This window comes from Carassius auratus, chromosome 22, assembly GCF_003368295.1.
Source record: "Carassius auratus strain Wakin chromosome 22, ASM336829v1, whole genome shotgun sequence".
Taxonomy (NCBI): Eukaryota; Metazoa; Chordata; class Actinopteri; order Cypriniformes; family Cyprinidae; genus Carassius; species Carassius auratus.
In genome coordinates, this window is record NC_039264.1 from 19,021,312 (window position 1) to 19,039,783 (window position 18,472).

Sequence of the window (18,472 nt, forward strand, 5' to 3'; positions counted from 1 at the left end):
CTGTCAGATGTTACATAGACACTCAGAAAATGTTCTTAACATGTTTATGATTTAAAAATGATTTTATGAGACTGTTTTCCAGATGAAACGCTCTTTAACAAACATCTTGAAGACGGAAGTGAACTATTTAAAGTAATCCCAGAGCTTCAGCTCAACCATTCACCGATTAGCTCATCGATGAGTTCTCGGTGAAATCAAAAACATGCTTTTGGATCAGTTTTGTGATTTTATTGTGCCATCAAGTGGACACACAGCACAACAGCAGGGTTGTCTGCTTTCTAGCACAATTAAATTAAATTAAATGCACTCAGCGATTTATTATCGTTTCCCACGTTTAATAATTTTAAGGATTGTTAAATATTTTTGAATGAGGAAAATAAATATTTGTCAATTTTCTTGTGTTTTGTGCATTTTATTCTGACCATAATTATTTGAACCCACATAATATTATAATTTAGACACCCCAATCTAATATATATGTTTTAAGAGAACCTTAGCAGTGTAAAGATGAGCAGCAATGCAGCGGCGCGCTGGGTGGGTGTGTCCCGAGCAGCGCGTCTCTCCGCCGGTAACCGGCGCTGCTGCTGCCGCTGACGGAGAGCGAGACAGACGGAAGGTGGGTGGGGACATCCGAGCTATTGTCGGGATAAACGCACCTCACGCTCGGGCGGCTGAACGCTGAGCTCGAGCTAATCCGCGCAGGAGAAGACTGAATAAACAACTCGGCGTTGGCCAAGGCTTTCCATTTTAGGTAAGGTTCTGGATTTTTTTTACCTTGTCTTCCAAGCACGCAGAGAGTTAACGCTGCACTGCGTTGCATTTGGGGCCAGACAGGACATGCATGCTGTTTATACATGTGCACGTCAGCGAAAATGACAAGATTTGAGGTCGCATGCAGAGAAATGGGTCAGAAGATAAATTGGTCAGATCAGCAGCCTGATTGCCAATGCTGCTGTCTCCATTGCACTATAGTGCAGTGGTTCTCAAACCTGTCCTGGAATACTCCCAGCCCTGTATATTTTGTATGTCTCCTTCATCTGTCACACCCGATTCAGCTAATTATCAGCTCATTAGTGGAGACTGCAAGACCTGAAGTGGGTGTGTCAGAGACAGGGAGACATACAACATGTGCAGTGCTGGGGGTTCTTCATGGTGAGGTTTGAGAACCAATGCACTAGTGCAAACACACTGAAATGCATGCTGCTCTTTGCTGACAGGGCTGCATGGCACAAGCTGTCGCAGTACTTGCATGTAACTGTTTGTATGCATAATAAATCAAGTCTATAGAAGGTTTCATTTTCTCTGAGGCACGTGATTTATTCAAATGATGGTACATTTGAAATGCATGGGCTTGAGGTCAGTGACATGAATTAATGGTGCTTCACAATATTTGATGCTAATGTTTATTATTATTATTATTAGTAGTTGTAGTAATGATTTACTAAATGATGTTGCTCAGAAACAAGAATGGTTTGCTTGCCTAATGATTATTATTCATGTTTAGAATAGAGTTAAGGATAATTACTAAAAGCCATAACTCCTAAAAGAGCGCTAAATGTATGTATTGCATTTATTTATATATTACTTCCTCTGCTTAATATACTGAGTTAATCTGTCCCTAAAGTTTAAACTTCAAATTAATTATTTACAATGTTTAAAGAAATGTATTTCTTAAATTTCAGTTTCAGTTCTTCAGTGTAATAATTTGAGCTAATCATATTTTCTATCCCTTGATCCTAACCCTCACCTATTAATTATTAATTTATTAATTTAAACATATTCATTGCAATTATGAATGTATTATTTATTTTTTGCTCCATCGAAATTATGATGTTTTTCTTAAATCTCACAGAATATTTATATATATTTTTTAGTTTGTGTTATGCATTTTATTTAGACATTATATTTTATACATTGAACTATTTATTCATAATATTTAAATAAATGTATTCTATGTAATTTAATATGCATCTCTTCCCCCCTCCATCTATCTATATTTCAATATTAATGGAAAAAAAGAAATATATATATAAAATAATAAAATATTTTATATATAAAATGTAAAAGAATATACAGTCAAAAATTGTATGTATATATATATACATACAATTTTTGACCGTATATTCTTAGTTAATAATATTTTCTTTCTCTTAAGCCTTGCTTCCACAGAATTATATTTATTTATTGGTTTTAGGTTTTAATTTAGACGTTTAAGTTACCATGGAGCACTATCCTTGTGGGAATATTTGGTTCCCACAGTGTAGGCAATACCACACACACACACACAAACGCGCGTACAGATAACCTTGTCCCTCTGTCCCTTCAGGAATCTGACACCATGACTGCAGAGGAGATTATAAACATTAAAGAAGCAGAGATAATCAAGCTGATTCTGGACTTTCTGAACTCCAGAAAGCTCCACATCAGTATGCTGGCGCTGGAAAAAGAGAGCGGCATCATTAATGGGCTTTATTCAGATGATATGCTCTTCCTGAGGTCAGTAGGAAGCTGTGTCTTTGAATCCTACACAACTATGAAGTTTTACTTGCAGTGGCCATTTCAGTAGCCATTTACTGTGGTGTATTTTGAAAAACTGTCATCCTTAATAAATGGTAGTGCTGCTTAATGAAGTGTGAAAATGGAAAACCTACATCTGTTTCAGGTGCTGAAGTATTAAGCACACTTGCATTTCTTTTAGGAGCATCATTTTAACTTATGAAAGAAGAATCAGGTTCTATATTATTAATAAATTTTTTCTAAGGCAACTTATATTAGACGGGCAGTGGGAGGAAGTTTTGCAGTTCATCCAGCCTTTGGAGTGCCTGGATAAATTTGACAGAAAGAAGTAAGCACAGTCGCACAGTTATGAATCTGTTCAGCATTCAGGCTTGTGTTGCTTGTTTCACAGTCTTTTGGCATTTTTTAATCTTTTAGATTTCGATATATCATCCTAAAACAGAAGTTTCTGGAAGCTCTGTGTGTAAACAACGCCATATCTGCAGCAGATGACCCTGAGAATGTGAGTGTGTGTGTGTGTGTGTGTGTGTGGAAAATGGCATCATGTTATTCTAAAAAAGACCCACTTGTCTTTTATGTAAAATTGGGATTTGGGATTGGGAAAGTTTAATTGTATATGATATTAATATTTGTATTAACAGTATAAGTGTTACTTAGAAAAAATAGCCTTTCATTATTTAATTAATTGAAAAAATTATTACTGTTATTATCATTATCACTGAAACTGATTTATAAATTCATTTTAAGTAAATAAATGTCGGAAATTGAAAGTTTATTTATTATCATTATTATTTGATATTAAACATTCCTTTTTCTATGAAAGATTTTTTTTTTTTTATTAGTTGTGATGATAATAATAGCAATAATTTGAAAATAAATGAAAAATGTATACAGATAGATAGTAGGTAGATAAGAATAATAATTATTATTTCTTGTACAATATTCTTCAATACTAATAAATAAATCAATAATGTTTATCCTTTGTGCAAGAAGATGCGCAAGAAGTTTTTATTGTTATTATTATTATTTTAAAATAGCCTTTAATACAAACATGTCATAGATAGTAAGTTTACAAATAAGTACATGATTTATAAATTATGCCAGTGTTTTATGCAAAATGATCAGGAAAAAGTTATGATTATTATTATATATTTTTTTTACTTGTACCATATCCTTGAATAATAAATAAATAATGTTTATCTTTTTTGCAAAATGGAAGATTTTTTTATGTAATATCCTTTAATACTTAATAATAATAATAATAATAATACATTTCAATAATAAATAGTTTTGATGAATAAAAATGGTATACAAACCAGCAAATAAATGAATTGTTTTTGTTAAAATGATAATTGCTCGTTATTTATGCAAAATGTAAAAAGTGTAATTGTAAGTTATGGTTATGTTTGTTATGTGTACCATGATAAATAAGTAAATGATACATAAATAAATTACATAATTCTTTAGCAAAATGGAAGTTTAATGTATAATATTATTTTATACCATTAAATGGCCTTTAGTTCTTAGAATAAATCTTGAAAATTAATCTATGAAATAAAATCTATTTAAATATAATTTAATACTTAGATAGATAGATAGATAGATAGATAGGGATATTTTGGGCAATCTCACATTAAAACCTCATGAATCTTAACTCAGAATGTGTCAGAAGGGTTTTATTCATAACGACTGCTCTCTTTCACACCTGCAGCTGGAGCTGACTATGCAAGACGCGGTGAAGTCCCTTCACTCCCTGGAAGAGTTCTGCCCAACCAAAGAAGACTACAGCAAACTCTGCCTGCTCCTAACGCTCCCGCGCCTCACCCACCACGCCGAATTCAAGGACTGGAACCCCAGCACGGCCCGCGTGCACTGCTTCGAGGAGGCCTGCTCCATGGTGGCCGATTTCATCCCCGCCGACCGCAAACTGAGCGAAGCCGGATTCAAAGCCACCGGCGACCGTCTGTTCCAGCTCCTCATCAAGGGAATCCTGTATGAATGCTGCGTTGAGTTCTGCCAGAGCAAAGCCACTGGAGAGGAAATCAATGAGGAGGAGGTTCTCCTCGCCGTCGATGTCCTGTGTGGGAACGGTTGTGAGGAACTGGACTTGAGTTTGTTGTCTTGGCTGCAAAACCTCTCGCCTTCGGTCTTTGCTTGTGCGTTTGAGCAGAAAACCCTCAGCATACACGTAGACCGGCTCGTCAAACCGGCCCGGACGGGTCACGCAGATCTTCTCACTCCACTGCTCACCAAACTCTCGCCTTGCCCAGCATCGCCTCTACGGCGGCCCCAATCGGCGGATACTTACATGTCCCGCTCTCTCAATCCCGCCCTGGACGGTCTGTCCCATGGCTTGGTGGGAAGAGAAAAGAAAAGCACGGAAGGTGACGGGAAAGTAGCGGCCATGTCGCAGTCGTTCGCCAACTTTGGTTATCCTTCAGGAGGAAATGGAAGCAAAAATGTGATTGAGAGCAACGTCAGTGGTTCACCCGACAGGTGGGATAGTTCACCAAAAAATGACTGTTTGTTTAACATTTAAAAAACGGGTATGCTTTTTTATTTTAAAAATCACTTTCTCAGTTTTTTTTTGTCAATACTGTAAAAGTCAAAGGGGAGCAGTGCTGTTGTTTTGGACTCCATTGACTTCCATTGTGTAAATCAAAACTAGAGCCCGACCGATATATCGTTTCGCCGATTTTTATCAGCTGATAAGAGCCTGTCGCAGATATATCGGTATCGGTGAATATGCTGCCGATATGACAATTTTTGGGCAGAATAAACGCAGGTAAAATGCTTGTAAATTATGTATTTACGTAGTTTGTCCAGCAGAGCGTGCTCCATTGTTTGGTACTGGTGACCTGGATTAAACGCTTTAAAGCTTAAGTGTATGGAAAACAATCAAAACTCTAAACAGCGATATCTCCGCAATGACATGGGGAATCCACGCCAAATTTGGGGGATCCCTTCAGCTCAAGGAACCCTCTTGAATGCCAAATCGAGTGTCTCGAAGCCCCATTTCAATTGAGAACACCCCCGCATCGCTAGCCCCTGGGATCCAGGAGTTACAGGCGGTTTAATTCGCGGTCGGGCAAAGGAATGTTCACATTACATTCAAAGGGCATTAAAGTGCGCAAGATGTAAATTTATTGTTAAATTGTTAAATGCCCTGCCTCAATTACATATCTAATGTCACATTTAAGTGATCATTGCAAAATGTGAATGGGAAAGTGTCCAACATTTTGACTGCTACTGTACTATAATATGCACAAAAAATATCGGCCGATATATCGATATCTGCCTTTTTTAACTCCCTAATCTCAGTATCGGCCCTCAAAAACCAATATCGGTTGCTCTCTAATCAAAACAGTTTAAAAATTCTTCCAAATTTCTTCTTTTGTGTTCCATGAGTTTGCGCCCCATCCCCTTTTGAAAATTAACCATGGTTTTATTATATTAAAAGTGTAGTAACCAATTTTTTTCTGGCGCATTGAATACCATTTGTATAACCACATTTTTTTCTATAAATACCATGGTTAAAATATGGTTTGTGTAGCCAGACCGAAGGTTAATTTGTGGTTACCATGGTTTAACTATATTAATCAACAATAAAACCAAGGGTAAACATCTGTCATAAACAAAACTGCACAATTCATTGTAAAGTATAAAATACCGTAGTCAAATCTAGCTTCTAAGAGCTGGTTTCTGTGTTAGAAGGTGAAATGCGACATATGGTGGTCAAGCTTAACACTTCTAATCCTTTTAGATCCACCACAATAAACCCTGGCAGCTTTACTAGTTAAGTCCAAACAAACTTCAATGACAGTCAATATATTTCAGAGAACTTTTGTTGAATACTAAATGAAAAGTGGCAATAGAAACCATAATATTAATGTGCACTTTTTATTAAAAGGTAGAGATAATATTCCTGATTTAGTTTTTATGCTATGCTACTGTCTTTTAAATGGTAATATATATTGCATATTTAATTGTTCTTGCTTATTTCCACTATTTGTACATTTTAGGTTACTTTGGCCATCATCTAACGCTCATTCAAGGTTCATCTTTTAATCTTTAAAAATCTCATCAATCTTGTTTTCATTTTCATAGTTTTTAATGTTTTATTTTCAATGTATAAAAAAAAAATAGGATGGAATTTGAATTCTAGCCATTTATCAGCCAACTATCAGCGTGTGGCATGAACCTGGATTTTACTATCCATGCATCCACAGATATTAAGATGTTTTCCCGCTCATTTGTGTTGACTGGTGTTCCTCCAGAGCTCCAGACGAGTGGATAAACAGCTCAGGAGGAGCGAACTCACCACGTCCTCCACTGACTCCTGGCAGAGATGGTGGAGCCACAGCTTCAGCGGAGAAATCAGAGGTAATTAAAACCAGTTAGATTTAGATTACATGTGCAAATGATGACAGACTGGTCATTGCTGGTGATTTGTCTTGTGTCGTGTGTGCAGGAGCAGCTCCAGGAGTTCCAGCGGCAGCGTCTGCGGGTGCAGCAGCATCTGGAGCAGAAGCAGCAGCAGAGGCAGCTGTACCATCAGATGCTGCTGGAGGGTGGAGTTCATCCCCCAGATCAGCCCACAGACGCAGCGCAGCACAGTCTCACACAGAAGTTCCTCAACAGGTCAGATCCAGCAGGCATTCAGATGTGCAGCTGATTGATTATGTGGCTTCTGATGTCAAGACGATGAGATTGGAAGTGCTGTAAATGCCTCTTGGACTGGAACGTGCTTACCATTAACTAACTCGTTTGTTTCACTTGTTATTGATGTGCAATTAATTTCAGGGATAACAGAAATAGCATGTGCTCTATTCTATTCTATTCTATTCTATTCTATTCTGTTCTATTCTATGTAGTATTATTTATATATAGAGATAGAGATTAATCTGGAAAATATTTGCCAGTTTTGAGACTATCTGCAAACTATTATATTTGCATCTTTTTTTAGTTCATTGATTTACAGCGATTATTGTGAACTTCTCAACTGGCTCTCATTAAATCATAAACATCTCATTTATGTGATATCATTTATAGAAAGTGTGAATTATGTAAATTATGCTATTTCGATGTCATTAAAAGATAATTTAATATATATTTCAGATATATTTTAAACATATTTCCTACAATGATCAGTGTAATATCATATATAATTTTTTTACTAGCGATAAGCATTTTAATATAAAAATATTTTGCCATTGTGAAATGATCAGTAATTTGCATTTTTTGTGCATAACTTGTATACATTTTATAATTATTATTATATTATAGTATATATTGCCTGTATATTATCATATAAATTAATACTTGATTTTTTACTAGCGCTAGACATATTAATCTCATAATAGTTGGTCATTTTGAGATTATCAGCAATTTATTTACAATATCACATACAATATACATTTTGTTGTACATTGCTTTTCAGCAGTTTTGTAAACTTATTTTTGCAATAATTAAACTGTAAGTGTATTATGCCATTTATTAATTTTAATAATTATTCATTAAATACAATTTAATAGCATATTTGACATATGTGTAATATTTATTTTGTATTTTTAAATAATACATTTATAGTACAATATTAATTTATATTTTTGTATGCATTTTAGTAATTATTATTGTAATTATTAAGGCCCGAGCACTAATGGTGCGAGGACCATTTTTGAATTGTTCCGGTTATTAATAACTATTATTTTTAATTATTGTTTTAAATTATTAATTTTAGAATAAATATGATTTAAGTACATTATAAAAACAGCTTTGCTATCATAAGTTTTATCAATATCAGCATTATATAAGGCATTAAGTACCTTGATCTCTATAAACATCACCATCAGTTTTCTTGATCGTTCATGTAGGTCCATTCAGAAACTGGAGGAGCTGAACGTGGGAATGGAGGACCTGGGTGAAGACGTCCAGGCTTTGGCCCAGCAGTGTAACGGTACGGCAGCGAGCGGAGCTGGTAAACAGACCCCAGAGACCGGCTCAGGCCTGAACAAGACCGCGGTGATCAGCAGCACCCCTCAGAAGGGAGGAGGCCGAGGCATCCCGTCTCTGGACGAGTCTCCAGTGCTGGTCAACAAGAGGTTTCTCACAACCTTTGACCCTAAAAGATGAAATCACTCTGGTTTGTGAGCTGCTTGTAATGCTGATGCATCATGACAGTGTGTTTCAGGATGAGAAACCCAAATTTGTTGCAGTTCAGACGTTGGAGGACACACAGGCTGTGCGCGCAGTCGCCTTCCACCCGTCCGGGACCCTCTATGCAATCGGCTCCAACTCCAAAACACTGCGCGTCTGCACTTACCCACAATCCCTCCAAACCAGGTGCGTTCTTCTTCTCAGTATTTAAAAGGGCTAATTCACCCTACAAAAAAGACAAGTGTGTCATCATTTACTCCCCCTCATGTTGTTCCAAACCTGTATGAGTTTCTTCCTTCTGTGGAGCATGAAAGAAGATATTTGAGGATTGTTGGTAACCAAACCGTTTCGGGTTCTATTCGACTTCCATAGTATGAACAGAAGATACTGTGGCAGTCAACGGGACCCAAACCTATGGAAGCCTCATTCTGCCACTGAATAAAAAATAGTGCTGTCAATTGATTAATCGTGAATAAACGTTTTTTGTTTAAATAATACTTGTGTGTATACAGCTTATTTATTATGTACATATAAATACATATTCACACAGTAAATATTTTGAAAATATGTACATGTATTTACATGAATGTATTTATATAATTTAATAGTACAAATAATATATACATATATATATGTTTTTTTTCCTCATCATTACGTATTTTTGGGCTGGTGCGACTTATAGTCAGAAAAATACGGTATATATATTAGGCTGGGCAAGTTAACGCCGACAATTATTTTATCGTGCATTAACGCAGTTTTTCATTGTGAAGACAGCAGAGAAGCGCTGAGATGTGTCCCATGATCGTGCAGGTCTCTAATAGGAAGGTGCTTGTTATAATGTTATGATGAAAGCTCTGGACTCTAGTTTTTCTATAACAAACTATTAAATATTTTCTATAAAAACGTTAATGTCCTGGCAGTGACAAACAGCCAGTTTTATATTTAATGTATTTACATTAATGTTGAGATAAATTGAGATTTAGGCAACAATAAATATTTTAACCGCTATTATGTAAAAGGAACACTTGCTGTAAAAAGCTCTTTATTTGTTTAAAGTGTTTGCAAACCAAAGGTAATAACACTTTTGTTCATGTAGCAGTAGGACCACTTTTAAATTCAAAAAGTCCACAGTGCACTACTTTTGAATGCATTATTAGTTTTGTGCATAAGACTGCGATTAATTGCCCAGCACTGATATATACATAATAAATATACACAGTACACATTATGTAAACAAAAACTTTTATTTTGGATGTGATTAATCGCGATCAATTGACAGGATTTATTTTTCCTTTTTTTTTTTAAGGCAACATTCACACAGTTCTGACTTTTTTTTTTCAGAATTGCGTGATATAAACACACAATTGCGATTATAAAGTATCAGTTCCCCAGAAATGGACTTTATAATGAAAAAAAAAATTCTGACTTTATAACTCGCAATTGTGATTTTATATCCAACAATTGGAAGAAAAAAGTCAGAATTGCAAGATAACAAGTAACAATTATTACAATTATTTTTTAATGGCAGAAACGGGCTTTCATACAAAATTGTCATAACCTTGAACATTCTTCAAAATATCTTTTAACGTCCTCTGTTCTTCCTGTCAAGCGCTCAGGGTCCAGTAAAACAGCCTGAGATCTGTTTCAAGCGTATTAAACACCATAAAGGCTCTATTTACTGCGTGGCCTGGAGTCCGTGTGGCCAGCTTCTCGCCACCGGCTCCAATGACAAGTACGTCAAAGTTCTTCCGTTCAATGCGGACACCTGCAACGCCACAGGTAACATGCCTTTCAAATAATGTCTGTCAAGTACATCTAGAATATTTTCTAATGTCATTTATTCCAGTGACGAAAGGCTGAATTTTCGGAAGTGTCACATAATCCTTCAGAAATAATTTTAATATGCTGATTTGCTGCTCAAGAAACATTGCTTATTATTATCCAGTAATAAAAAGTATACATTTTACTAAATTAAACATTGCTTTTCAGGATTCTTTGATCAATAGAGCGATCAATTGAAGTGTGTGTGTGTGTGTGTGTGGACTGCAGGTCCTGATCTAGAGTTCAGCATGCATGACGGCACCATCAGAGACCTGGCGTTTATGGAGGGTCCCGAGAGCGGAGGGGCGATCCTGATCAGCGCTGGGGCTGGAGACTGTAACATCTACACCACTGACTGCCAGAGAGGACAGGGGCTGCACGCTCTCAGTGGACACACAGGTACACACACACACACACGTATGAACAGGATGTCATGTTGTGCTGAATGATCTGACATGCCGTTGCAGGACACATCCTGTCTCTGTACACGTGGGGCGGGTGGATGATCGCCTCCGGCTCTCAGGATAAGACGGTGAGGTTTTGGGACCTGCGTGTGCCCAGCTGTGTGAAGGTGGTCGGGACGGCCCTGCATGGAACAGGTCTGTTTTTTTCCCCGCTCCTTTACAAGCCTTTATTTAAAACATCAGGATTCTCACGTTTGTGATTAGTGGGATAAAGATTTCTTGAGAGTGATTTTTGAATGAATCATTCAGATTATTTTATAAATATTCATTGAAATTTAAATTTATGGTTATGGTTAATAATATTGATAAAACAGTATTATTTGATAAAAAAATAAAAAACAAATTAGAATTGTTTTATAAAACCCAATTTTAAAACTCAAAACCAATTAAATGACAATGACCAATGTACAAATACAAAAAATAACAAAAACAATTATAATCAGTACAATAGTATTAATTTGAATATTACAGAATATTCATATTTAGAACCAATTTCAGTGATAGTAATAATTAAAAATTAAAAGATGTGTAAATAATATCAATTATTATAATTAAGATTATAATATATATATATATATATATATATATATATATATATATATATAATTATTAAAAAATTAATAACAAACAATAATAGTAATAATAATAAAATATTTTGTTATTCATACTATTAAATACAAATTAATTAATTGACAAGCAATGCAAAAATAAAACAATAATAATAATAATCTTAATTACTAATATGAATAACAATAATAATTATTGTAATTATTAAACAATATTAATACTAAACAATTCAGTGACAACAAGCAACAGCAAAAACAATCTATAAATAAACACATATAACAACAACACTAACAATAATAAAGATAAATTTTTGTTATTGATTCTGTCTTCGTACAGAGGTTTGGGTGGTTTATATCATTGTGTCATGTGACAGGAAGTGCTGTGGCCTCGGTGGCAGTGGATCCCAGTGGGCGGCTCATGGCCACCGGATTGGAGGACTGTCGCTGCATGCTTTATGACATCAGAGGAGGTCGAAGCGTCCAGGCGTATCGGCCGCACACCAGCGACGTGCGCTCAGTGCGCTTCTCTCCTGGAGCCCACTATCTGCTCACCGGCTCCTACGACAACAAAGTCATGATCACTGACCTTCAGGGTAAGTCGTGCCACACCAATAATGATGTGCTCATTATTTCTTCTTTTTCAACCCTCTCTCGAGCCCCCCGTCATAGACAGCCCATCTTTCATAATCGAATCAGTTCTTGTACAAGTAGATTTTCACTAAACATTACAGTAAATGTCACATTATAAAATAACATGGCTAGTGAATGGTTATTATTAATTAATAAAAATGAATGCGCCTGTTCTTTTGCCACATTGCAGATAATGGCTTGTGAATATTATTTAATATCTGTTTTATGTCAATGAATTGGTTTATTATTATTATTATTATTATTATTATTATATTAAAAATTTAATATTAAAAGCCAACTCAATAAATAATGCCAGTTATTTTTACAGAATTATTTATTATTATCAGTAGTAGTATATGTTTGGGAAATGTTTTTTTTTTTGGCCACATTGCAGATTCTGGCTTGTCAATGTATTTTATATATATATATATATATATATATATATATATATATATATATATATATATATATATATATATATATATATATATATATAATATATCCGTTTCATTTCAATTAATTGGTTTATTATTATTATGATTATTATTTACTAAATTAATTAAAATAAATAATTAAAATCTTAATAAAAGTTTATAAAAAAACAGCTCAATAAATAATTTCAGTTCATTTGACAGAATTAGCTTATTTTAAGATGTTGTGTAATAATAATAATAATAATTATTATTATTATTAATTATTATTATTATCAGTAGTAGTAGTATTTACAATATTATTATTTAATATATTAAAATTAATTAAAATATTAAATAACTATTATTATAATAATTTAAATTAATAAAATCACATTTAATAAATGAATACATTAATTTAAATATTAATACAAATTTATAAGAACCTCAGTAATGTCATGTTTTTATTGGTTTTGAAAAGTACAGTGGGAGTGTTTTTTTTAATGCCTGTACAGTGGTAAAAAGAACAGTTATAATAATAATCATTATTATTATTAATAATATTATTATTATAATCCCGCTGTAGTTTTAATGTCACTTTATGGAAGTAAAAAGTCCTGTGTTTTCCTGCAGGGGATCTGACCAAACCTCTGCCGGTGAGTGTGGTGGCTGAACACGCTGATAAAGTGATCCAGTGCCGCTGGCACACCACAGACCTGTCCTTCCTGTCCTCCTCAGCTGATAAGACGGTCACACTGTGGGCCTATCAGCCTTAACCCCAGCAGAAGACAAACACAAGAGCACAGAAAACAAAGGCGTGAAAGAGTGTGACCGTGTGTGTGTGTGTGTGTGTGTGTGTGTGTGTGTGTTTGTATTTCTTTGTAACATTACTCCAGTACACTCACATGAGAAAAAAAAAGAGAAAAGAAATGACTGTAGCTTCTCAGTCCTAGTCATGTCTACATGGAATTGCATGTCTACTGGAAGAAACAGCTTTATTGTCAAATCTATTGCAGTTCACTTAAAAACATGAAAAAAGCCACGCGTAGCATTGCTTCTATATTTTGCTATTTCAAGTGAACGAAACGGTCCTGAACATGTGAGCTGAATTGTGCCTTGAGGTGATGTTCACTGTAGTTACACTTATCGAACTGAATGTCTTGTAAATATGAGCTTATTTAATGCTAAGATCATAGCACACGTCACTATAGACCTCACTCTTTCAGCATCTGTTTATGCCGCATGAAGAGTCACTTCTTTATTCAAATAAATATAAATGAAGCAACGCTCCGTAAATACTGAGGATAAACGTTTGGTGAAAGTCGTCCTCCTCAGTGTTGATATGGTTTCACGCATTTTTAGGAATGCTTTTATTTTGGATCGTCATTTTCCTAATGCGGTTATTTATGTGCATAATATGCATCACTTTTGAGCATAAATCGAGCACCTTTTTGTATCGACGCAGACGACCGTTAGAGCACTCTGTCAGTCACCCGTTGTACAAAGAATGTGATAGTACTTTATTTGAACATGGAAATAAACACAGTTTTGAAACTATGGGGTTTAGCCTGATGAACGCTTCACTTGGTTCTTCTACAATCAAAACATCTTCATTTTGAAATTAATCTGATTATCACTGTATTGTATTGTGTTTATATTTCATAAATTAAAATTGGCATATAATATAATTTCTGAAATATAAACTTAAGATTATAATAATGAAGACAACAAAAACAATCATATATCTTTATTCAATGTATGACAACACACACAATAATAAACAACATTACTATCTTTCATATAGAGAGAACTACACATCTTTTTTTTTTTTAAGTAATAAATAAAAAAGCTTGTCCTAAATGTTAAAATAAAGAATGAATATACAGCCATTACACGTGTTTTATAATAGATTTCTTTTTTTGTTGTTTTCTGTCCGTTTGTTTCAGAAGTCAAAGTTGAATTTCAGATATAGCATTTTCCGTTTGATAGTGATGAGTGCCACATGAAGTTGCTCCAACGAAGAAAATTCGTAAAAATGCCTGCACATAGATAGATATGAGAGCATGGAAGCCGTGTTTGAGGTTATGAATCTGGGTGTTTTTCCTCATAGACTGTACAGGTTTTTTTTTGCAGGCAGCCCTGTAAAACTTGAATTGAAAATGAATGCAACTAGAAGAATACTAACAACATTGGCTGGCCATTCATTAGCCAAGAAATTGAACTGGAATGTCTCAAACCAAAAGACATATTTAGGCTAAGGAGGTTTGTAATGGGTAAGATAGCATGCAATATTATAAATAACATGTACGAATGACTTACTACACTTACTGTTGTTTCATGATGTGGTTGTTGAATTCAAGAGATACATGAAGCACGTGTGGACGAAAAGACTTCAGCTGCGTCCGAAACCACATACTTCCTTACTATATACTGTAGTAGGCAAAAAGCATTAGGTGAGCGAATAATTCTGTTTGAATCATGAGTATTCATAAAAGAGTAGGTGAGAATTACCTGGCTGGGGACGAATTCTCGTGAGATTCGGACGTACACTTAAGTTGTTTTCAAATATGTCGACTTACAGTATAAAAGAGCATGTGAAGAAAGTAGTATGTCATTAAACCTCAGTATTCATAAAAGAGTATGCGATAAATCCCCAGCTGTCTTACTGCTTCAACTCATATTTTTAAGTGCTCATCAATGGACACTTTTCTATCCCAGGAGACTACGGGAGATCAGTACGTCATCAATATGTCGTCATTGGACGCAGCGACTTGCCCAACTTACAAATGTGAGTATTACAAACCACAAAGTTGCATTTGTTGAACTACTGTAGTGTAAACGGTTAATGTTAGTATATTATATGTTTGTGAATTTTCTGTTAAAACATATTTCTCATGTAACAGCGGAGCTCCAGTAAGCACATGTACGTCTCCAAAGTCTATTTAATATCTAAGAGGAATACGTTCAAAAAGATTAGCATATTAGCACATTATATCATGAACAGACATGTGATGTATGTGCACTATTATGTAGCAGAATTCAGTGTTTTCAGCACTGCTTGCATTAGATGAATGGGATGTAAATATAAACACATCTACATAAAGTAACTAAACATAAGTTATTTGTTCCAATTGTCCATTGGTATTGTTGATAAATTGAGGAGCATTTGTGTTGAATAAAAAGTGAGTTAACACATCAGCAACTACCTCAACATGTAAATGTAGTATTGAGCACATAAATTACAGAGGTAACTTGATTCTTGTCTGGATGTTACAGGGACAGGTGAAACACATCACCCGTTTGTCCAGCTCATGACTGATGAATGAATGCTGCAAACAAATGCTTTTAGTGAGTAGACTACAGACTAGGGATGCACCGAAAATCCTTGGCCGAAACCGAAAAAGAGGAAACCAAGGCAGAAACACCGAAAGAAATTAAGCCAATTATTAGTACCATTGCATTTATGGCTATGATTGTGTACTAACTTTACTTAAAGGGGTTGAACCCTGCACTAGTGTGCCTTTCCCCCAAAGGCAAACCTGAGGAACTTCCTGTGCTGCTGAACAGCCTGAATATGAAAGTCATTATCCTTCAGGTCTACAGTGACGAACCAATGCCCCAAACACGAACCTGAGACAGAATAGCTTTCAGTGTTAACATTTTTAATTTCCCTTTATAAAGAGAGAAATTCAGCCTTGCAGATGTAAAATAAGTCACAGACCTCAGTACTTTTATTCGGAACAAGTAAATAGCCACTAAAGAAGCCATGATTCACATCTGAAGGAGGGACCTCCACTGCTACACCCTTGAGGAGGAGTGAGGAGACTTCCTGCTGCAGAACATAGGTCTCTAATGACGCTTTTACACTGCATGATGTTGCATGGTATGGTTTGGTTCGGTACGGCTTACTTTTGGGTGGTTTTCCACTATATTATAGTGCCTGGTACTTTTCTTAGTATCACCTCGGCTGAGGTTCCATGAGAGCCATACCATTACCAAAATGTGTCGTGTTAGGTATCCGTAAAGACCTGTTGATCAATAATTGGCCAGAGAGAATTGTCACTATTGAACTTGCGTCAGTAATGAAATTGCTACACAAGACACCAGACCCGGTAGATATGAATCAGCACAGCCAGTGAAGGATCAGAACCTACTTTTGTTTGAACAAACACACCTTTTTTTTAACAACCAAAAAATTGTTGTTTCTTGTCTGTTGAGGACTTATAGATGACCCTCTCGTTGATAGCTGAGGAGCGGATCCAGCAATAGCTTGATGGGGTGACGTGGAATGAAAAAGTTTTTGTTGTGTGCTTGTTGTGTTACGTTTGCGGTGATGTCACAGCAGTAGAGGCAGCGCAACCAAAACAACATGAGTATAATCCCGCCCACTCTAAAGGGGTACTAAACTGCAGTGGTAGCGCAAACTGAGCCGTAACAGGCTGTGCTAAGCCTAGTCATACCATGCATTTGGAAAGCGCCATAAGTTCCTGTTTACCACATTCAGGTGAACCCTGTAGAAACACGATGGATTGCAACAAAACTGTATAGCCAGTTTGGACTGTGCAGAAAATCCAAGGCGACACTCCTGGCTGTTACATGAGGCGACACCGAAAACAAGGAGAGATCCAATTGCAGGTAAGCAGTTTATTATAGGGCAAATCCAAGGGGTAAACAGTCCAGGCAGGGTCAAAACCAGAATATCCAAAAACAAAACATAAACAAGACGTGGACACAGAGCAAGGCAAGACAAGACAAGGGCAAGAGTTGACGGACATGTAAAACGCATAGACATTAAACAAGGACTCCGTAACAAGGACAGAAACAACCCAGGTATTTAAAGACATGTACAAACGATGAAAGTGGAAGCAGCTGAAAACAATGAACAGTGACGATAAGGGCAAGTGAGACCTCTAGTGGACACACAGTGATACACAGACCAGATGCACTGTGACATAACCCCCCCCTCTAAGGAGCAGCTACCAGATGCTCCTCAGACACCCCAAACAGAACAAAAAAGGACCAGGAGGGAGGAGGACTGGAGGAGGTTCAGGGGGAGGGAAGGAGGGCCAGACAAACTAAGGGGAACAGACAGAAACATAACAGAACTCAAATACACAAAACAGAAGTCCATAAAGGGCATGTTGAGGCGCCCACCAGGGCAGAGCAGAGGACCACTACAACCGTGTGGTCAAGGCCAGAGCCCTCCAGGGCGGAGTGGAAGACCACCACGGCCTTGTGGTCAAAGCCAGACCCTTCCAGGGCAGAGCGGAAGACCACCACGGCCTTGTGGTCAAAGCCAGAGCCCTCCAGGGCAGAGCGGAAGACCACCACGTCCACGTGGTCACCCCCAGAGTCCCCCAGGGCGGAGCGGACGACCACCACGTCCTCGTGGTTAACGTCAAAGTCCCCCAGGGCGGAGCAGATGACCACCACGTCCTCGTGGTCAACGTCGGAGTCCCCCAGGGGGGAGCAGATGACCACCCAGTGACTTGACTTGGCTCTGGAGGGTAATCGGTGACTGGCCCTGGCTCTGGAAGGTCCACAAACACCTGACTCGACTCCGGAGGGTCCGCCGGAACCCGACCCGACTTCGGAGGGTCCACGGGAATCTGACTAGACTCTGGACTGTCTGTGAAGACCTGAGGTGCCTTGGCTTCAGGCACTGTCTCTGGAACGGTCTCGGGCACCACCTCGGTAACGGCCTCTGGAACGGTCTCGGGCACCGCCTCGGTAACGGCCTCGGGAGCGGTCTCGGGCACCGCATCGGGAACGGCCTCGGGAACTGCCTCGACATCGGGCACCGCCTCGGCCACCGCCTCGACATCGGGCACCGCCTCGGCCTCCAGAACAGCATCGGGCACCGCATCGGGAATGACCTCGGGCACCGCCTCGGCATCGGGCACCGCCT

The 18,472-nt window shown here is 37.1% G+C and overlaps 1 protein-coding gene across 1 annotated transcript; it reads left to right on the top strand.

Annotated features, from left to right (window-relative positions):
• The first annotated feature begins 450 nt into the window (after positions 1-450).
• Positions 451-14,446, top strand: wdr47b (WD repeat domain 47b). The gene is made up of 14 exons (XM_026198076.1): positions 451-751; positions 2,327-2,496; positions 2,762-2,845; positions 2,935-3,019; positions 4,229-5,013; positions 6,795-6,900; positions 6,989-7,158; positions 8,391-8,618; positions 8,698-8,859; positions 10,283-10,452; positions 10,723-10,893; positions 10,962-11,093; positions 11,899-12,117; positions 13,198-14,446. The coding sequence occupies exons 2-14, from the start codon at positions 2,339-2,341 to the stop codon at positions 13,338-13,340; spliced, it is 2,613 nt and encodes an 870-aa protein (XP_026053861.1). The 5' UTR covers positions 451-751; positions 2,327-2,338; the 3' UTR covers positions 13,341-14,446.
• Positions 14,447-18,472: the final 4,026 nt, after the last annotated feature.

Excerpts from the sequence above, each read along its gene's own strand:
- wdr47b (XM_026198076.1), top strand. The coding sequence starts at position 2,339 with ATGACTGCAGAGGAGATTATAAACATTAAAGAAGCAGAGATAATCAAG. Across the intron at positions 8,619-8,697 it reads CCAGTGCTGGTCAACAAGAG|TGTGTTTCAGGATGAGAAAC; the intron begins GTTTCTCACAAC and ends GCATCATGACAG. Across the intron at positions 10,894-10,961 it reads CGCTCTCAGTGGACACACAG|GACACATCCTGTCTCTGTAC; the intron begins GTACACACACAC and ends ATGCCGTTGCAG.